This window comes from Vicugna pacos, chromosome 10 (genome assembly GCF_048564905.1).
Source record: "Vicugna pacos chromosome 10, VicPac4, whole genome shotgun sequence".
Taxonomy (NCBI): Eukaryota; Metazoa; Chordata; class Mammalia; order Artiodactyla; family Camelidae; genus Vicugna; species Vicugna pacos.
In genome coordinates this window covers 45953166-45975679 of record NC_132996.1, presented here as the reverse complement: position 1 = coordinate 45975679, position 22514 = coordinate 45953166, and the positions used below count along the sequence as shown (strand labels likewise).

At 43.2% G+C, this 22514-nt stretch overlaps 1 protein-coding gene across 1 annotated transcript in view; it reads left to right on the top strand.

The window, feature by feature from the left end:
- The window catches only part of LGR4 (leucine rich repeat containing G protein-coupled receptor 4), a 91011-nt gene that overhangs the window by 46767 nt on the left and 21730 nt on the right, over nt 1-22514 (top strand). Inside the window, exons 2-4 of the mRNA XM_072969695.1 lie at nt 394-465; nt 17745-17816; nt 19096-19167. Coding sequence (XP_072825796.1) covers nt 394-465; nt 17745-17816; nt 19096-19167 — 216 coding nt within the window. The remainder of the gene's footprint in view (nt 1-393; nt 466-17744; nt 17817-19095; nt 19168-22514) is intronic.

Here is a 22514-nt window from a genome sequence, read left to right as displayed (position 1 = left end):
ACAGTGGCTTAAGAAGCCACCCATCCCTGCAAATTTCTTTTTATCGAGTGCTGGGTATCCATTTGTTATTTTTATCAGGAACTTCGAATACCAGAGGCACTGAAAAGCCGCACTGGCTCCCTCACTGTAGGTCATTCGAGACTTTTTTCCCAAGAATACTTAAAGGGCAAAAACCCAGGGTCCGGGTACATTATAAATTATGAGGCATAATTTATAATAAAAGATTCGACTTTTTTGCTTTCTGAGCATTGCCTCCTGAAGCTAAATTATGACTATTCCTATGTCTGTCTTCTATGCCCATTTTTCTTGCTTTACAAAATTTCAGCGCCTAATTATTTTTCTGTTGAATTAAGTGCTTTAAGTTAACAATCTTCTTAACTTTATGTTTTCCAGGGATATCAGTATGAACAACATTACTCACTTACCAGAAGACGCTTTTAAGAACTTCCCTTTTCTAGAGGAGCTGTAAGTATTAGTTTGAGAAATATCTGTGTGTGTTTCTTCTGTTCTCGTTGGATGCTCTCACAGCAGAGAGAGTCTACTGTTTCTAAGGGGGCACTCAGATGGCTTGGTTCTGTGGCCCTTGTGCAGAGGGAATCATGCTTTTAGAGGGGAAACAAACTCGATCTTTTCAGAAGTGTGATTGCTGAAGTTATTTTTGAAAGCCAGAACTAAAAATGCTACTTCCATAGGACTTTTTTGCCACAATTGTTATGACCATGAATGCTGCAGTGACAGAGGTTAATTACAGTGTTATCCCGCGATAACAAGGCTGCTGTGTGGGTAACACAACCATACAGAATAATCCAAGGCATTGCAGGGTCCTGACAACCTCAGCGTGATCGAGCGGAAAACTGTCTCCTTGGACATTTGCAGGTGATCTTTAGAGATGGGGTGAGGATATGAAACATCTTCCCGGTCTCACCTTTAACTTTAAGCATGTTTCTGAACTTGTCAGCGCCATCTCACATTTCCAATTTAACAGTTTGCATGGTGGAGAATTTCTTTCCACCTGTTGTGACCTCCATTTAAAAAAAATTTTTTTATTTATTTATTTTGTGGGGGAGGAGGTAATTAGGTTTATTCATTTATTTATTTAATGGAGGGACTGGGGATTGAACTCAGTAACCTCCATTTTGGTTTGCTCTGCATACTTATTTGAAGTTCATAATCAAAATAAGTCCTTTTGTATTTTAAAGGAATCAGGAACAATGTGTTTTAAGAACCCAGGTGAAAAATAAAATAAAATCAGAGTTGAAGCGAGTTAAATGTAGGCTTTTAAAAATGGCTAAGTGAATGGATTATGTAAGATGTGGAGGCAGTAAGGTAGGTGACAGTCTGATGGTTAGAACATCAAAGAGACATAGCCCTGGAGGAATCTAAATTCATATTACAGATTGTGCCCTACAGCCAGCTGTGGAGTATTAATTAGATCCAAGTCAGTGACTGTCTCCCAGCTCAGCTCAGCCCCTCCCCGCGCGTGGGGAACAGGCATCGAGTATAGGACACGCAGGTTGTGCCTCCCTGCTTCCGACAGCCCTGAAACAGCAGTTAAGGATTTAATGAAGTTAAGGGGACATTTTCCTTCCCACACTACTTAGTTGAACATAATGTTCCCACAGCCAAAATGGGACGGAGATCATTTGCCACTTCCAAGCTTGTGAACTGGGTCAAGTTACTTAACCTCCCTCTGTTCGGTTTCTTTGTCTATAAGGCACCGATAACAACAGAAACCTCTCTCATAGGATGCTGGTGAAGGCAGAATGAATTAAAATAGATGTTAAATACTTAAGGCAGTGCATGAAACAGTCAGTGTTATGTAAATGCAAGCTAGTATTTATTTCATGATTTTAAAAGTGCCTAAGAGGGAGGAGAAAAAAAAAAAAAAGTCAGCAACCCATATACCAGATGCTGTCTCTGGGCACCAGGGTTAAGTAAGTGTATGTTTTATTTTATTTTTGCCTATTTTTTTTCTATAGTGAACATTCATTATTTTGTAAGACATAGTTACTCATTTCTAATTAAAAATTTTTAGTTGGATGAAAAGGGAATGAACTAGGTATTTGAAGCCCCCTACCTCCCACCCTCCCAGTCAAGCTCTCAGATGCTTTACCTATTTCTTTTTAATTCACATGCAGTTTTAGCCTTAAGGATTAAGAAGTAATTATACAATGAAAGAACATTAATGAGTGGTGATTCAGTCACTGTATAACCGTCGGGGATGTGAGCCATACCCCCACCACCCTTCCTCCGGTGGGAAATGGAGACGCTGTCCTTGCTCCAGGTGGGCCAGTGTGTGCAGACCACCTTTGTCCACGCCTTTGATTCCCAGCCAGCTTCACTCGGAGGGATTTGGTAGTGAGCTCCAGGATGTGGAGTCCTCCCTGGTTAATCTCTGCTTTGTGAAGTTCGCATCTTGGATTTCTTAAAATCTCAAATGACCAAGCATATGTCAAGCTCCTGAATTCTGTCAAGCGAGAATTTTAATTGGAACCAAATTGGATTTGACTGCCAGTCCTTTCTAGCGAGGTCGCATTCTGTCCGTATTTGGCTTCTCACAGTGAGGAAGCCCATCAAATCAAGTTAGTCCAGCTCTTCCCAATACCGTATGGGATTTCAAAAATGAATTCAGTCAGGAGCGCTGATGGCTGATTTTAAAGACTCTTTCGAAACAGTCTTTAATACGCTAGGAATACTTAAGGCATTCAAGGGAATTTCTTTTCCGTGTTAATATAATAAGCAGAATAAAAATCCCAGGTTTTTTCTTTATAAAACACCATGGCTGATTTTGACATTCCAGAATGATGCTGCCATGAGTATTGTAATATTTCATAAACAGCATCACGATTTGTCCAGAAGTCATCTGGAAGTCATTTAAGAGTGGAGTGAGTGTGGAGCTGAAGTACCCTGAGCAGAAATGAGGGATTTACTGAGAGTTTATTTTTTTCCCATCATCATTAATGTGGTGCACTTTATAAGATGTGAGTGGTTTGGCTGAATTTTATACGATAATCCAGAATGCTCTGAGTATTGAGTAGAGTCACTTTCCAAGTATAGTTAGGAAGTGTTTATAGATACTTTGCACGTTCACTTATTCTTTCGACAAGCACTGAATCCTCTGCTAGGTCCTGTGGTGGGTACCAGGGATACAGAGGCAAGTATGGTCTTTGTCCTTGGAGTTGACAGTCTGTCTGGAGCTGTGCTGTCCAATAGCATAGCCACTTGCCACAGGTGGTTATTTAAATCTAGATTTACGACAATTAAGTGAAATAAAATTTAAATCTCCAATTCTTCCGTTGAACTAGCCATCTTTCAAGTGCTCAGTAACCACCTGTGGTGAGTGGCTGTTGTCATGGATAGTGTAGATATGGAAAGCTTCCACATCTGTAGAAAGTTCGGTTGGACAGCATCAGTCCAGAGGAAGAGATGAACCCAACACTCAGTGCGGCTTGGTGAGGACTGCTGATGAAGTGTGTGCAGGGTCAGTGGAAGCCTAAAGTAACCCATTGCCTTGAGACTGGAGGACTTGGGAAAGCCTTTGCTGAATAACTTCAGCTGAGTCTTGAAGGACACGCGGGAATTAGCCAGATGAGGTTAGGTGGTAAAGGTGCTCCAGGAAGACCCTTATAGCATGTGCAAAGGCACAGAGGTAGACACTTCAGAAGTGTTAGCGTTCAGGAAGTTGTTAGCTATTCCAACTGAAATACAGAGAAATTTGAGCTATTGAAAGCTAGAGAAATCTTAGGAGATGGGGCCAGATCACTGAGGGACTTTTTAAGCTAAGGAGTTTAGACTTTATCCTGAAGGAGCTGAATTGGCTATGAGTGTGAGTGAAGAGAGGTGACTAGGATTTTTGTCCTAAAAGACTAGAGGCCATTCACTGATTTCCGCCCCCCCGCCTTCTCTATGGGAATCCAAAAACATAGGATCCGGCCCTCAGTTCAATAGAAAAAAATGTCCAAAATCTTGGGACAGTCTCTTGACTTTTCACCCTTCAGTTTCCTCCTCTTTAAAATGGGACTTCACAGTAGTACTGTAAAGGGAAAAGGCAATTACTTATGTAAAAGCGCTTCATGACCATAAAGTGCTCCATCCACACGAGTCACGTGAATGTCACTCAATCCTCTCGCACACTGCAGTCTTGAGGTGTTAGGGGAAGAGGCGGTTTTGCTTGAGGTGGGAACTGGAGTGGGCCAATACAGGTTTCTGTGAGGGATGTGAAAGGAAAGGCAGAATTTTTGGAAGATGTGAATTTAGCATCCACAGGGTCTATTGTCTGCTGTGACGCTGCCACAACTATTTTCGGCTCTCCCTGAGACCTGTCAGGGCACTGGGAGCCATGCAGGGAATGGCTGAAATGTGGAGTTGTGAAATTGATTTAATTAGAAACAGCAGAAGGAACGTCCAACTCCTTTTCCATAGGCCACCAGTGAAGAATCCATGGATGTTGCTTTGAGCTTCGATATTGCAACAGCAGTGGAAACCGTTGCCAGCTCTGGCACTTATACAGTGATTGTTTAATACATACTGCAAGACTAGGATAATTCCTTCCATTTCAAAATGTACTTTGACTTGGGAGCGCATAACAATGCTAGAGTGACAATTAGGTCTCTGAGTGCCTTTTTTTTTTTTTGGTCTGTAGGACAATTAATTCTAAGTGGAGGCCTTACTTTACAAGAGAAGGTTAGTAAATAATTTGAACAGGGAGATTTCAAATCAGATAGAAACAGAGTGCGTCAAAATTAAAAACTTTAAATAATTTGGCCAATACTTATATATAAAACTATATATACACACACACATATACATGCACACGTAAGTATATAAATTCAGACTTACAAAATGTTGCAAACGTAAAGAATTTTTACATGTACTGTACACTCAGATTCCCCAAATGTTAATGTACTCTGCAAACATACACACACAGGTACCCATACTCACAATATAAAATGTGAAATGTATGTACATTGTTTTTCTGATCCATTTGAAAGTAAGTTGCAGTCATAATGCCTCTTTACCTTAAATAGTACCTTGGTTATTCCAAAAACACAAGGATATTTGCTTAAATAATTGCAACATAGTTGTCAAACTTAGAGAACTGGCATTGGTATATATGATCTGATCTGTGATTCTTAGTCAAAAGTAAAAGCTGTTCCCCTAATATTCTTTATAGTGAAAGAAACAAATTTCTGGTTCAGGATACAATCTAAAACCACAAGGTGCTCCTGGTGGTGTGTGTTGATAATTCATTTTAAATTTCTGGAACCGATTTTTGTGGCCTCTGTCTGAGTTACTGCATATGATTAAAAATCTTCAAAGTCTGCCATTGGTAAATGATTTTAGGGTTCTGTAGAATTAATAATGGCAGCCCACATTTATCGAGAGCTTGTTATGTGCTAAAAACTTAGTACGCACTGTCTGATTTAATGCTTGCAAGACTCCTATGCCTAAGATGTAAACAGAATTTATTATCACCCTAATTTATAGATGAGGACATGAGGGCTTTAGAGAGGTGAAAAACTCACTGTGGTCATACAGTGACTAGCAGAGCCAGGATGTGAATCCACGTTGATCTGATTGAAGTCTTTCCTCTTAATTTCTAAGCAATGATATTACCTTGAGAGGCACAGGATTGGAGGGAAGCGTAAGAGGACATCTGTTGACCCTCGTCTACAATTCTAAGTCTGTCCACAGCTAATGCTCAAAGGTGGTTGGTTACTCAGCCTTTCCCTAAGTAAGTTCATTGGACGAAAAGCTTGTTAACAAGGGGTTCTTCTTAGAATGAGGTTTTCTTGTCCAGTCATGCCATTTTATAGAGGAGAATGTGAAGGCCTAGCAATAGGTGAGCAGCGTGCTCCACGCCCCACAGCGAGCCTGCATCCAAGCTAGAATCAGACCTGCATAGTTCAGTGCTGTGTCCATGACATCCCGTCAGCTTCCATGTCTCTGCGATGCATATACGTCATCTCAGTCTTGCAGGTTGTTTGCAGCTGTAGAAAGCAACTGACTATTGTTCTCTTCCAGCACTTGCAAGGAATTTCCAAACTAATGTTTGACTTGCTTAGCACTCCCTTGATGAAGGCTTCTCACATAAACTTCATCAACTGCAGTAAATTCCTCCCCCAAACTGAAAGAGCTCCTCAGTTGCTCCAGTGATATTTGACACTTAAAAATCTTATGTTCTTGGAAGCGTTCTCTTGTCCCACTTCATGTGTTTGAGTAGGATGACTTGGTATCCAAGCTCATGGCACTTGCTGTTGGGAAGTACAGAGTGATCTCACAGAGGAGTATTGATGTTCTGATTCATTCTATTCGCTGTGTATCATTTGGGGAGCTTTGAGATTAGGGAATGAGGGTGAAAAGAGAAGTGGGAGGGACCTTGTACTAATTGGACCTACTATGTACCAGATAGGCCCTACCAGAACATTGTTTTAACTCTTGCAACTCCGTGAGCTATGTTTATTCCCATTGTGCTGATGAGGAAGGAGGCTGAGTTTTTCCTCAGAGAGGTTAAGTAACTTTCCCAAGATCACACAGCACATTAGTAAAGGACCTGGTTTCAGTCCCACATCTGACTATGCCCTTGTCTATGTGGAAAGGATGAGGAAAGACTTATTAGGCAATTCATTGATTCAATAAACTTTTGTTAGGTAAAGCACTGCATGCAGTGTTGAATTAAACTGGGATGCTTGCCTTCAAGAGAGACAGTGGTATAGTAGAGCTATGGGAATTCAAAGGAGAAGGGAAATACCTTCCCGCAAAGAAGATTAAGGAAGGCTTCATCACAGAGTCGGCATTTCTGGAGAGCCGTGAGGGATGGTCAGAGTTATTCCCGAGGGAATGTGGGAAAAACAGGATGAGCAAAGCTGTGGAGACAGAATGGGGTAGGTAGGAGGAATGCTTTGGTGTTTGGTTTGGTTTTAGGACTGAATTCTTGAAAGGACATTACAGGAAAGAAACCTTGAAAGGAGTTCGGGGCCAGGCTGAGGACCTTTCTTGGCCGACTAATGGAGGAGTGTCAACTTCTGAGTGGCTTTTGAAATTTCCTGAGCTAGGAAATGACTTGATCAGATGTGACCTTCTGTCAGTGTAATCACCCAGCAGAGGGCAGGATGCTTGGGACTGAGAGGGTGCAAGGAGACAAACGAGGACGATAAGGGCAAAGTCCAGGCGAGGATTGGGAGAATCATAACAAGGGTGGCTGAGAAGCGGGGAGAGGGAGGAGGAAACTATGCAAAAGCGACTGTGGGAATAGAAGGGTGTCTCAGCTGGGATGAGGGCGGTGCGGTGGGTAACACTTCATTTTAAGATTACCAGGGGTCCGGTGGTGCTTTGGCAAAATTAAAGACTACTAAATTAAAGAAAGAGAAATTGTTTCAGAAGAGAAGCTATTGCAAGCCGTTTTGAATACATATTGAATTTAGGTGAGAGATGGATCAGGGCATCTGGAAATACAGGTGCGGAGCCCAGACTAGACGTTCATGGATGGAGATTGTAGAAGAAAGTTTCATGGGGATGGATTTTAGAGTCCTTTCTTTTGAGGGGATTACTGGAAACATTAGGTTGGAAGAGCTTGCCAAGGGAGAGAGGGAAGACGGAAAGGGAAAGAGGCCAAAGACAGCTTGTTGGGAAACACTCGAATCAGGGTGTGGGAAGGAGACCAAGTGGAGGAGGAGCAGGAGAACTAGGGCAGGACTGTGCCCCGGGACCTGTGGGAGGGGAGGCTTTTCACAAGAAAGGAATAATCAGCATGGCTGTGCTAGAAAGGTGCCGGTAGCCAGATAATGTGAAAAGGTCCTGAATTTAAGTGGTTGTGTGTGTGTTATGGGGGGTGGGCTTTAAAGAATCATTTCTACTGAGGGTTGTAAAGAGTGACTTTGGAGTAAAGAAGTTCATCACAAAGCAGGCATTTGGGGACTGCTAGGAGATAGTTTCTGGTTTAGGGAGAGTAGATAAAGTTTAGAATATATACTGTATCAAAGAAACCCACCTGAGGCATAAAAGAGGATTTATTATTTCACGTAGAACTAGGAAGATCAGAGGTAGAGTTGACTTCAGATGGTCTTGGATCTCAGGGTTTCAGAGTTATGAGAGTTTTCTCATGCTTGCCATTTCTCTCAGCTTCAGTTGTCTCTGCTTTTATGTTTTGGCTTTGTTCTTTCCTGTTGCAAGCACCCTGTCTCCATATAGGGGGAAATATAACCTTGCAGCAGCCCCACGGACATCTTTGCATCTTGAGATTCAAGATGGACATCGAAAGTCTTCCTTGCTGCCTTCAGCAGAAAACTCCCAGTAGGACTCAGGTTGGCCAGACTGGCCTCAGGTACCTGTCCTTGAACTGGTCACTTGACTCTGTGCTGGTTGGTATGGTCCAACCTGGGTCCTGGACTCACCCCAGCTAGGACTACCTGGAGCAGAGAAGGCCCCCAAAGGAAACAGAAGGGTTGGAAAACATGCCCAAGAGAAAGAAACCATAGTTATGACAGCCCACTGGAATCTAGTGAGTAGACACACCCTGGGCAATATTTGTTTCCTTGGATCAACCTGAAATGAACAAGGGATCACTGAAGAATAGGAAGGTTAAAGCTCAAATAATTTAGGTTTATAGTGGAACCAGCAGGCTCCTAAGTGCTTAGCAGCTTCGAAGTAGAGGCAATAAAACATGTGATAGACTCAGAACTTGGGTAAAGTCAGTGTTTCCTAAGCAACTGGGGAAAATCCAGCGGGAGAATCAGCAGTTCATTGTTAAAGTGTCTGACATTGAATTCAGAAAGTGTAGAGAGGCAAATGAACCCACAGTTTGCTGGCTCATGTATCTATGGTCATCAAAGCTAATTATTTGTTCTTTGACTAAAAGGAGTACTGACTTCAAGTGAGTGAAAATGTATTTAATAGTCTACCAGCATGATTGAATTTTCCAGTGAGGAAAAGTCATTTCTTTCATGTATTGTCCACTCTTAGTCAAGCCATGCTTGTTTGACACAATTTTATATGCTTTAGTGGAACTTTAACTCAGGATTTGTTCATCGTTTTCCTCTGTTGGACTTTATAGATACATCAAAGAAGGTTATGTTAAAGATGTTAGAAATATTTGTATCATTGACACACTCGGTTTTGTAAGTAAATGATCCTAAAATTAATGAATACTCAATTTAAAAAATCTGGATGCGTAAAAAGATAAGGAGAAGAGAGGAAAAATAATCACCCATCATCTTACCACTGAACGATACCCATGGTTAATATTTTGTTGTATATACTTCAAGACTTTTGGTAGATGTGTACAATTTCCTTTCTCAGCCTGGTTGGTTAAGACCAATCAGAATTTACTAATGGAGCTGAGTCATATTTGAACAAATCCAGGCTCTGCCAGGAAGGAGGGAATGAGTGTTTGGTAGACAACCAGCAGTATGTGCCATGGTTCCTCTGCATACTATGCACATTTCGCTCGTTTTATCTGGTCTGTTTTGAGCCCTTACGGCCCTAGGGAGCCTTCCCTGGTCTTTCTTTTCCCAGTTGCTCTTGCCCTTTCCCTGCTGCTCACCCCTTAGTGCTGGGCTGAGGGCCTTGTTATTCTGTGCTCTGCATATGTCAGTATGTACCTGTCTCATCAGCTCCACTGACTTTCCTCTAAAGGTAGGGCCTTTTGTCACCCTTCTCTCCTGTGTGACCTTTGCTGACAGTGACCATGTTTTTGAACTTGACATTGAGGGAGGGGCTAAGACAAAGGATTTCTTCTTATTTTGAGTTTATTGATGTAATAAATCTTATCAGCCTATGTAAAAATTAAATTCCACTGAAGTTTTATGTTTAATGAATTATCCTTCTGTGAAAGAAAAGAAATGAGAAGTGTCTTGGGAAAACTCAGTATTTACTTTGCCATACCTATAGCTGGTTGCAGAAGGTTAATGTTTGTTGGCTGATGTCAGCTGTAAATGTGTTTTAAAGCTGTAACGTGTTTCCTCCTATGGGTGGATATTGTGTGTGTTTATTGCCAGAGGATAAATGACTAGGTTGTCAGAGTAAACTGTGCTCAGGAAATGTAACCATTGCCAGGGTTTTTACTGATTTATCTACAAAATAAAGTCTTCTATGGGTTACTGACGGTACGAGGAAGTAGAAAACACAAAGGGCAATTGGGTGCTGGTGGAATGTAAGTTTCTCTGAATTGAATAAAGCTCTTGTAGTATGTGGAAGCGTTCTAGGTGGCCCGTAGGCTGAGTTTTAGCAAGGATGAGTTTATTTTTTGATAAGCATTACTGCTTTCATTTTTGTGCTTTTAAACAGAAATATGTAAGGTAATATAATATAATATATATGAAATAATTTTTCCCTTCTCTGTAAAGGAAGACTATATTAAAAACTTCGGGAATTTCCACAATAAGGGTTCTTAATACATGCATGTTCATAAAACACATTGGAATTTTGCATATGAAACTTACATGAAAGTTATATGAAAATATAAAATGCTTCCCTGGTAGGGGAAGAAAAGGGTAAGTGAAACATGGTTAGTTGATTCTGGGCTCTGATTTCCTGTGTCCGGTGAGGTTTATTTAACCTCAGTAAGAAGGCTGTCCAAGGGGAGCTATGAAGGATGCGAGTTAGCTGTTGGCTCTCTGTATTCACTCAGAAAATAGCCACACGCATTGGTCCTTTCAGAAGTCATTTATAGAAAATAACGCAAAACAACATTGTTCTGTTTCTAGCGTTTACATAATTTTGTTTTTAATTACCTCACTTTATTTCTGAGATTTACATCGTTTCGCTGTGCTGCAGGACCTTGGACCAGGCGTGGAGGCAATAGGCTCACTTTCCTTACCTGTTTACAAAGCAGCAGGAGCAGGCCCACTGCACGGAGTCCCTTTCAGGGCCAGTGGAGTCGGGCGATGACAATGAAAGTACTGCACAAGGGCTAGTTTTCTGTAACTGTGTGCTGCTACCAAATGTCCCTGCCTGGGAACAGTATCACTTCTTGCGCTCTGTTTTTCCCGGGAACCAGCAAAGTACTAAGCACTTAGTGGGGCCTTAAGATAGAAATAAATTGATGATTAAGGACTCATTAGAGGTATGCCCTATCATTTAAAAAAAATTTTTACCTTGAAACTGTTGCCAGAATTGGGGGTCCTGCTGACCTCAAGTTACATTTAGTAGGAAGACGCCACTCATCTCCTGTTGGGTGCTTTCCCGTGGCCTCACCTGGCCAGTTGGGTTTTGAACTGGAAACGCCATCTCTGGGGGCGAGTCTCGGGCTGGCCGGGAGCTCAACGCCGTGCTGATCCACCCGCTGGAGAGAACGTGATGGCCTCGCAGGAGGGGCAGCCCGGACGTGTTTGGGTTACAAGCAGTGAGAGGTCATCTGTGTGGCTTCCAAGGAGAAGCTGTTGGGTAGGGAGACAAAGGTGTGGAAAGAAATGGTAAGGGAGGTGAGAAGACGTGGCTGAGGGGTAGATAAGCGTGGCTCAGAAAGAAGGAAGGGTGGTGCACAGACTCACGTTCGGTTGGGACTTGACACAGTGCCAGGCTGTCTGGTTACCACCTCTGCAAAGTGGAGGGAGGCACCACGTGAATGGACAGGAAGTGGTGGCTGTCACCTACGCCCGGACCACTTCTCTCGGGGATGGAGAGGTGGCCCCGAGCGAAGCTCCCGATTGTGTGCAGACCGTGCTGGGGCCTGGGCCTTCCTGCTGCAGCCGCTCGGCCTCCCTCTGCTTGCTCCACCCCGTGGCTCCTCACAGCGGCTGCTGGAAGCTTCTGACCCCTCACCGCCCTCCCCCCCGCACCATCTCGGTGCGTGTGTCTAGTCAGTGCGGATATGGTAGTCCTTCCTCCGTTGACTCTTGGCTGGAATTCCAGCCAAGTGGCTACAATGACATTTCTGTAACGAACCAGAAGAAACCTAAATCCAGGCACTTCTCAAGGAGTTAACACCAATTGGTACGCTCTCTCTTTCACACGGCCTCTCTCGTTTCTTTAAATTGCTTCCCGCGTGCAAAAACCCCAGTCTAATTCCGCGTGTTTCATGAAGATACAAACCCTCTGACACAGATGACCGTGGATCCATGTCCATTTAACCAGCGCCGTTCCTGTCTTACTTCTGGGAGGGATGGCAGATAGAAACTATCATATAGCATATGCATTAAGAATCGAGGATATATTGAAAACTCTAGCCTCCCCTAGAAGGAGCCCTTAATGTGAATTTATGGTCCCTATGAATAATAAATGCACGCAAAACAGATCCATAAAGACATCAGACACTGAGCCTCTTGTATCCTGTTTCCTGGAACGGCTCCAAATCCGATGGGAGAGGAAGGCTGATGGATGGCAGTTTCCCTCCCCTCCACCCTTTCTCCATCCCTCCCCAATCTGCCTCTGCCTCTGGGACTGCTGTAGCAAGCAGAATAAATAGGAGTCGCCTTGAGGGAGAGCGTGTCCCCATTTGAAGTCCTGCTAGACTTGTTTTAATTCTGTGTGATCCTGTGCACGAGCCAGTGTGTGTTGAGATAACACCACTGACCAGTGGACTGGTGTCCTCCTGTTCAAGGCCCTCCTCACTCCCTGAAGAAAATATACCAAGGTTAAGAAAGAACACTGTGGCCACAGCACTTAAAATCAAGCCAAGTAGCTCTGACCTGTTAGGAGAGGGAAGGGTAGAAGTGAAGGAGGGAGGGGGAGTCGCAATGGAACAAGAGGAAAAAACATGCAGAAACGTGGAGATAATGAGTAAGCTTTCCCCACGCCTTAGGTAGCAGTGTCACTTGTTTTTGAATGCAGAGGCTGATCCTGGGGCTTCGTTGAGGCATTCCAGCAAACACTGGAGTGTCTGTTTCACGAGGTCCCCTGCAAGAGGACACAAAATGAATATGACCTAGTTCCTGCCCATAAGGCATGTATAAGACACTTGAAGGAGATGTGACACGTTCATAGTAACCAGAAGCAAAACAAGATGCATGCAGCGGGGTGGGGGGTGATACCTGTGGGATCAAAGGAAGGTGATATCATACTGCTGTCACAGGGAGGTAGCCTCCAGTTTGGATAGTGATGATGAGTAAGGTTCCAGCTGAGGGGGACTGGAGTGGGGGTATTTCGAAGTATCAAGGGCAAAGCGTCAGAGGGGGAAAAGCATGATGTACTAACCTATAGGACATAAGGAACGTTGGGGAGTAAGGTGAGAAAGGAAGAGAGGCCCATACTGAAGTCCTGCTAATTCAGCGTGGGGGAAAAGCCTTTGGGAAAATGCTCTGAGTTGTGCTGTTTAAGATTTAGATCTCACGGTATTACAATTAAGTGGTTTGAGGCAGGAGTCTTGTGGAGGTTCATGGCAATATTCCAGGAGGAAGAAAATGAGGGCTTAGACTCAGGTGGCAGCAGGAAGAGGAAAAGAGTGGATGGACTGAAACTTTGCTTGAGGTTCTCTCTGCGCTTTGGAGACTGAGAAGCTACGGGGCACAGAGCAGGTGGCAGTGATGCTTGGGACCCTCTTCCCTAAGCAAGTGGAACATTTTACCACTGTTCACTCTTCCAGGCTCACCCTAATGAGTTTTTTTCCTTAGAGCTTCACAGTCATCAGAAGAATAACAAAAGATACAAATATCATTTACCAAGTTATATTCAATTTCTTGTAATAACATGTAATGGAAAAGGATCTGAAAAATATACGTATATATATATATATGTGTAACTGAATTGCTTTGCTGTATCCCAGAAACAAACATTGTAAATCAACCACACTTCAATAAAAAACAAAGTTAAAAAAAAGGTGGGGGTGTCTCAAAAAAAAAAAAAAAACGGTTTTCTGGAGCCGGACAGTAGGTCCTCGTGAAGTGGTATGCTAAGAAAACCATCAGGTATAGCACAGACAAATGCAGGTGTAGGAGAAGGAGCTGGTCTTTGCCAGGGGAGGCCGTTGGTGACAAAGTCTTCCTCAAGATCAGCCACCTCTCTTTCCTCGGGCGTTCCTATAGAAGCACGTCAGAGAGTGCTCTATATCTTACGTCGAGTCAGAGTGGGTTTAGAGAATGCCCCCTGCCACCCGTAGCCACTCAGGGGTCCTGTCTTCCCTCCCTCCATCCTCCTAGTCAACTTTGGCTGTGGGGAGGATGGCAGCGTTGGTCTGTAGAAGACGCCTCCGTCCTTGCAGCTCTGAGCTCCTCACCCGTAGTCCCTGCTGTGAGTGCTGGTCTGCTGCGTGAGAGCTGTCGCTGCTCAGACACAGATACCGACTCGCCTGTGCTCACTTTGTGTCACCTTCTGGGAGTCATTGCCCAGCCTCTTGGTGACACACCAGAGGCATCGCCATGCAGAAGGACATGGGTGAGCGTGGGAGCCAGCCAGGCGAGAACTGGAGTGCTGGCTCCCGCACTCACCCACTGTGTGACTTATTCCAAGTCACCTAGCCTCCTGGAGACCCAGAGAAGTGGGGCTGTGGTCCTGAGATGATTAAAACAAATGCACGTAAATGGCCTCACCCAGTGCCTGCGACTACCTACCTGGGTGCATTCGCTAGTGGGGTTTTTCTTCCAGAGTTTTGGGGACTTGGTCCCTTACCCTGTTCTTTATTCACTTTGCCCTCTCTTGTGTCTGAATTTTTGGACGTGAAGCACCCCCAGGATTTACTGTAAGAAATACTGGCTCATGAAATAAGCAAAATGTGAAGAGGCTCGGGAAGGTGCCCTGGCTGAAGCTTCAGCACATTTACCAAGCGGCTGTGTTTATTATTCATTAACCCAGATGCTTGGTAAACGTGGGTAGACACATTCCAGAAGGTTCCACCCGATATGTTTGACTCTAGTAAGAAACGAAGCCGTCGGAGTGGTGTGAGTAGCGTGTCCCCTTGCCCAGCGTGGTCACCACTCACCGCATCTTAGTGGTGTTTACTTCTCCAGATAGCGGGCTCGGATTCCAGAATAAGCCACATGCAGAGCTCATTTGGTCACTTCTTCGAACGATAAGTAGTGGAGAGAAAGAGAGGAGACTTCTGGAAGCTACTTTAGTTTTCCCAGGGCTTATAAAGAGGCAGGTACTTAGGGAAAGGAAACAAATATTTTGGCTAATGTGGCTCAGCACCCTTTTCTGTCGACAAGTAAAGGAAATCAGATGCTCTGCATTTTGCTATTTCCTTTGCTTCTTTGTAAAATACTCTTTTTCATACAATAGACTGAACTCCTCAAGGAAAGCCCATAGATATGGGGACGTTCAAAACTAATATTAGAGACAAAAGAATGTGAATCCAGTGACAGCTTTGGTCTGTTCATAGTGTTGTTGTTTTGTTTGTTTTGCTCTGTTTTGGCTTTTTCCCTTTCAGATACCATAGTCATATGACTACTTGCCGCCCTTGAGGGAAGGAGGTTATTGCCCATTATGGTCCAATTTGATCTTATAAAAATGTGACCTTTTAAACAGTGCATTACAGCAATGAGCTTTATCAGCTGAATGCGATGGGTGAGTGTGGTGATGGGGGGGAAGCCCCTTGAGAGAGCTTGTCCTAAGCCTGCGCTAAGGGAGACTGTGGGATGCTACCTGTTTTCAAGGAGGAGATGCTGAGAAAGCAGTTTCTGACTAATGGGTTGACACAGTGGTGAGTGGTAACAGAGTTACGAGATGTGTGCCCCGTTCTTGGAAGCTTTGGTACTTGGCCTATTAAGACTAATGTGCAAGAGACAGTCGGTACAAAGTGGCCTGTTTCATTGAGTGTTCCAAGAGTTCATAAGGCATGTTGATAAGAAGTGCAGTTTTCACAGAAAGTCACAATAGAGTTGGGTGTTTAAGGGGTGAAGATGAGATTGTGAGGTGAGGCATTTAAAGATGTGTTGGTGAAGCTGGCTAGTCTAGAACCCAAAGGATTTGCTGAAGAGAAATACTTTTAAATAGAAGCATTGAAAAGCCTTAAAACCATCTTCTCCAATCCTGCATTTTCTATGTGGTACAAAGTAGGCAATCGTGAGCCTGGACGGTGGGAAGCCCTCGGAAGGCGTGCGGTTTGGGGCCTAGGTGCCAGGGAGCCTTGTGAGAAACACAGCCCTGTGTGCTGTGCGGGCTTTCTAGGAAGAATTTAGTTGAGGGGCATGAACCCTGCTGTAAACCTGCGGTGTTGCCTGAGAATCCAGCATTGTTGTCCTTGCTATTTAAGGCAAAATTTTGTGCGCTTTCACTTTGTCCTTTTATTTTCCCCGCTCCCACCCCACAACTGACACACATCTCTGTACACATTTCTGTGTTAATGTTAAGTAAGGGTCAAGTGTTGTCCTTTCCAGGGCTGTCTGCATTTTAACTGGGACAAGAACTTCAAGGGGAAAATAATGCATCTGAAAAGCGGAATTTCAGACCTCAGTGACTTCAAGTTTTAGGAAGTGTAAAGGAGCCTTCCTTATGCCCCTTAAATCAGGGTGTCTAAGATGAGCAGATAGAAATGAGGGCACTTGAAGTCTAAGAAGAGGATGTCGTGTGCCTGGCGCTGAGTAGACACACATATTTGTCCATCGGTAAATGCAAGGTTTTAGTGAATGAATGAATGGATGAATAAGGCCCAGCGGTGCAGGGTGCTTACAGAAAGAAGAGAGAGGATAATGGAAATAGATCTTTTAAAGGAGGAATTGACATGACTTGATGACTATGATCCCATGACATGTTGGGGAGAAAACATTTTTAAAACATCATAGGTAACAAAATCTCGTTGCCTGGGAGAGCACCCCTGCCGGAGCCAGGAAGCTGAAGCAGTCCTGTGTGTGATCACACGGGCACACAACTGGCATTTTAAAGTCGATACCATTGACCCTTGAACAATGCAAGACTTAATCCACTGATAACTTATAGTTACCACGCCACCTCATCCTTATCCAAGGCTCCTCCACATCCGTGGAGTCAACCAGCCTGGACTGTGTGGCATGCAGTGTTTACTGCTGGAAAAGACCTGCGTGTACATGGACCCATGTGGTTCAAATCTGCCGTTACTCAAGGGTCCTCCTTCAGTTCACCTGTTTACAAATTACTTCTCTGAGTTGTACGACTTCCAGCTGCTTCTTCCTAAAGTCCTCTGTCCAACTTTCCCTCACGTGTCTGTGTGGCCGGGAAAATGGGAGGAAAAGTGGCGCTCAGTATGAAGTGTGTGTTCCTTTCTTACAAAAGGACTCAAAGAATGCTTATCCTTTCCTTCCTTCACTCTTGCTCCCACTTAAATGTGTCACTTTGAAATTTCTTTAGGACAAACTTTGTTTAAAAAAAAAATATGCCTTTGTTTGGCAAGTTATGCTTACAGTGACTTTCACTTTTTGCCTCTCTTTCTCCCGGAGTATGCTGCCCTTGGTCATGGGGAGATAACCGGCTGCCTGGCCTCCCCAAGGCATTCCTCCTTGACAGACTGCTTTGCTCTGATCTGTATAAACTCCTGCCCGCTGACCAGCGGTCTGTATTTATAAGGCACTTGGAAAACACTGCAAACTGCAGAGAGTGACCATGAATAGCAAACTTAATTTGGCCTAATGTGTTTCAGCTTGCTTGACCTCACCGGAATAAAAATGTGCCTGCTTAAATTACTGTATTGGAGTTAAAAAAAAAATTCTAGAGACATTTATCTCATTGGAGGAACCTTGGGATCACTTTAGCAAAGGTTTAAGTCCACGTTTAATGTCAGACAGACTTGAGAAATGTTTCATGGGGAGCTTCAATAGGAGATTGGGTTTTTGTGAGTTCTGAATTTTAAGAGTCTGAATTACTATTTTTCTCTTGCTACCTTTTTTTTTTTTTTTCCCTAGGCGATTGGCTGGCAACGACCTTTCTTTTATCCACCCAAAGGCCTTGTCGGGGTTGAAAGAACTCAAAGTTCTGTAAGTAATGCAATTTTAGAGTTTCACAGCTGGCTGTGTATTTTCTTTCTGCATAGTCAACATGCTCGGAGCTAGGTTAAGCACAGTTTCTTTTAGTTCAGGATTAAAAGATTTAAGGAGTGGCCAATGGGTAGTGTGGGAGGCTACAGCTGATTTAGGCAACCCTGGGTCTAGATAACAAAAGTTAATGTCTAAGTAATAGGTTTTCTGACCTCCAGTGCATGACAGTTGAATGTTAGGCTTTTCGTGTGGCTAATGCACTGAATCAAAATTATATTTCAACTTTACTGGTAAGGTTTTGTGTCTCCTTCTTTGATAGCTGTAAGATTTTTAAATCAGCTGACCCTGAGGGGAAAAAGGCTTATCAGAGCTCCAAATGGTAAAGTCATTTTAGAGCTACAGGGGATGGAGATGCCTATGATTTATGTAGCCTGTGAGGGATCAGGAAATAAATTCCTGGCCGCGGTCAGGAGCTTGGAGGTTGGCCGAATGGGGAGCAGGTGAACTGACTGCCGGCCCCACTTGGCCACTGCCTCGCCGGGTGATTGTCTGTAAGTCACTAGACCTCTCTGGTTCAGTGAACTGGATGGGCCTTCTTCCATTCCAGTCTGTGGTTATGACTCACGTCAGGCAGTCATTTTATTGATGTGACCAGGAAGGGCATTAGGCAAGAATAACAAAGACTTCATTTTCAGTACTGATCGATACCTCTGTTCTCCGGGTGGTAACGATCAGATAATTAAAACTTTATTTCTGTCCTGGCCCTGCGTTCACTAAGGACCTGGCCACTGCTCCCTCAGAGCTCAGGGTCTGCTGTCCTTTTGGTAAAACTGTCTTTATCTAATGCCTGTGTTCTGGGCTCTGCTTCATTTCAGTTTGTAAACGCACTAGGGATTCCAGTGGGTTTACTTGTTGTCTCTCCCAGTTAACTTGTTCTACCTCCCAGTTAACATGCACAGCATCTAAGGTGATGAATATTAATTAGGGCGCCTTAATTCCCGAGAGTGAGACAACCCCAGGTTACCCAGCAGGTCTGTGTCGGGAGGTGGCTTGGGGTGGGGGCCCAGGGTTTATTTCCAGCTTTAAGACAGGTGCCCCGCGCTCTTTGGCAATTCTCTTGTCTTGGGTGCTTTGTGTCTAGACACCCACCTACTCCCCCCACCCCCCACCTTTTTGCTATTAGGAGGAATTTTTACTTTGAAAGAAATGGTTCTCAATTCTTCTAAGGAAAAATGTCAACAATTGCTTATTATTCACTAACCAAATCTTTTCCTCTCAGAACCCTCCAAAACAACCAGTTGAAAACAGTACCCAGTGAAGCCATTCGAGGACTGAGTGCTTTGCAGTCTTTGTAAGTAACTTTTTGGTTTTCTGCCTTCTTGAACCATTAGGAGACCACTCTGGCTGCTAAATACGTAAAGCACTGGAGTCCGAGGGGAAGAAGAGATTTAGCCTCTCACCTGAGATAAAAATGGCGATGGCTAGTTGCTGTTACTGAAATGCCTTTTGGTGAGAGAGAAGGTTTACCTCCCCTCCTGTGTTTGAAGCTGGGAAAGCTGCCGGCGTACAGTGCTGGGTACACTGCTGCATACACTTCTACGTGGTGGCGTGTGGGCGGTAGTTATCCCCTCTTTGGAACCAGAGTTATGTGTGTACAGAAGTTCCAGAGTCTTGTGCCATGATGCTCAGGAAACAGCCACAGAGAGGCTTCTGTTTCAGGTGGTCGTGATCATCAGCACAAATTGATCATAGATCCTCATTTGTGGACTTTGTACACACATTGGGGGTGGTAACTTAATTGCCTATGCTGTCTTCTCAAGTGTTTTTTTTTTTGTTTTTTTTTTTGAGGAAAGGTTGGCTTAGTTTGGAGTGATCAAGATTTCAGCTCTAGGTTTTTACCATGTTTAGCCACTATTTTCAAAGGCACTTCCACCCAGCTCTCTACTTTATTCTTGCTTGCCTTCTTTCCCACGTCTATGTCCACATGTAGGTATGTGAACCTGGAGCACGGGGGCCATTGCCTACGTGGTTTGGGTTTGCACACCTCACTTCCGCCCAGAGTGGGGGGATCAGGCAAGCAGCAGCAGTGTCACAGAGACCATGCAAACCCACAGAAGATTCTAAAGAAACAACCATGTTTATGTTAAGTGAACAGATACTTGTTCATACTAGAGTGTGTGTTGTAGACTCGTGTTGTGAGGGCTACAGCTTTAGGTCTCCCCAGCCCCAGGGTAGAAGATCCAGTTTCTCTGTCTTCAGGGACTCTATCTTGGAAAAAGTTATTTGCGTATTTATCTGTCAAAGAAAAACCCTTTGTGTATTTATCTGTCAGAATGTTTACATTGCTCTCAAAAGAAATTCAGGTAAGTTCAGATTAATTAGAATTCTGAAACAGGCCCGTCCGGTTCTGAATCCCCACTTTGACACTTCCCAGCTACGGGATGTTGGGCATGTTATTTAAAATTCGCTCTGCAGTAGTTTGCTTACTACCTCCCACGTGCTGTAATGCATGAAAAGCACTTTTAACCGTATCTGCCATGTAGTAAATGCTCAGTAAACATTCGTAGACTCTGTTACTGTTAATAATGGCAGTGACTGCTTTGTCTGTTCTTTCCTTGGATTACTGGTTTACCCAGTTTGCGTAACAGGTGAAGGGAACGTCTGAAAGTAATGACAAAGTGTTCTTCGAAACAAGCAACTTTGTTAGTTTGTTATTTTACTAGAATAATGAGCACAGACTTACATGGCTTTAGTTCACATCCTAATACTAAATACAGTGGAATTGGTGCCTGGTTTCTCAAAGTGTGGCGCTTGGACCACCTGCAACAGAATCACTGGGGGTCGGTAGGGGGGGGTGGTAATTGATAAAATGCAGACTCCTAGGCCATATCCTCCAAGTCAGGATATTGTCTCTTTAAAGGTAGGATCCAAGAAGCTGCAGTTTTTTAAAATTTCCCTAGATCATCCTCAGGTACACAAAAGTTTTGAGAATCACTAAATGAAAAATTATAGTAGTTATCACACGTGTTCTGGGTTATAGAATTAGGTTTTAACCACATCACGTGTTTGTATACTAATCTATCGCTTAGGTTTTTTTTTTTTCATTGCCCTTTGAAATAACTGTAAACATAGCATTTGTAAAAATGCGTGTGAGCTATAGAAGGCTTAGGTGACAGTGATTGACTGCTTTGTCCCTCCACTTGCTCATATAAAACCATTCTTAACTGCACCAAAAGCACATCACTGGAAATGGCAAACTAGAGATTACCTTTTGATTCTAGATTAGACAGTCTAGTAGTTAATGGGCAGTGAATGCGAAAATAAAAATATGTACTAATAAAGCATGTCATATGCTGTAAAGGTGAAACTTTAAAACGTATCTAATGTCATAAAAAGGAGTATCTGGGGTATTGGCTATTTAATTTCTAGTTTCAATAAGTTTAACTTGAAGTAGAAATATGTTAAATGGCTCATTTTGCCAGAATGCCAAGTTGTAGAATATAAGGATTTGTTATTTACCGTGACTAATGGAATAGATCCCGGATAGACACTTTCAGTAAATAGACTGGAATGAGTTTCTTTCAAGAAACGTGACATTGCCGCCTCTGCGCTTTCTCTAACCTCGGACAGATGTGTGCGGAGGGGGCCATCTCACCTCCCTGGGATTGGAATTCCTTAGACATTTTATTATTTTTTTAATGCAAAATATTTTAGACATTTTAAACAGTTCTCGTTTTCTTTTGCTTCTTCAGAACTTGTTTTCCTTCTAAGTCTTCATACAGAATGTTTCTAGAGGGGAGGGTTCGGTGGTAGAGTGGGTGTTTAGCATGCCCAGGGTCCTGGGTTCAATCCCCAGTACCTCCATTAAAAATAAATAAACCTAATTACCCTCCCACCCCAAAAAAGAATGGTAGTTATTTACCAAGATTTGATGATCAATCAAAATATTCAATGATTTTGTCTAGTTGGAAGTTGAAAATGAAAGAAGGCTAAAATCTTTGAATGTTAGAAAAATTACCAAGAAAATACCCAAACAGAGTTTTCCTAATTTGTGGCCCATAATTACATTAAGGTGCACATGACTTTTTCTCTTTTTTATTTGGTAATTTAGATGATTTAAAGAGTTTCTTGCGGAAATTGTAGGTTTCTTCCTCTAAAATAATGTTTTAAACAAGCCTCCATGCTCCTCACTCACTGAGTACATTGCATAGTTTACATTTCCAAAATTGGGATGGGGGTTGGGGGTGAAGAGGGGGGTCAAACTATTTCCTTTAATAAAGGCATTGGGATTTTCTCCTATGTATCAGAAACACAAGGAGCTGTGTGTCAGGCCTGTTTTACTTAAGAAGGAAATGTTCATGGGTTTGTTAGCATAGTGGGTGTAGTGGCCAAGTTAGATACAATTGAAATTCTGTCCCGGTGTAAAACAGTCTTATCAGCACTTGAGTCAGTTTGAAAATCTGATCTTCAGATCTGAATTACATGAAAGATTTCCTTGTGGTTTTGAAATAGTGCTTAGAAGGACCAAAGTTCATTAGGGGTTGAAATCGACCAGAAGTGGTTTGATGACAAGTGTGTGACTATAGATGGCTGTAAAATCTGAAAATGAATTGTAGATATTAATAAAAAACTAACTTAACAGCCTTCCACAAAGCCGGGAAATGGCTAGAGCATTGCCTGAGTAGGATATTAAAAGAT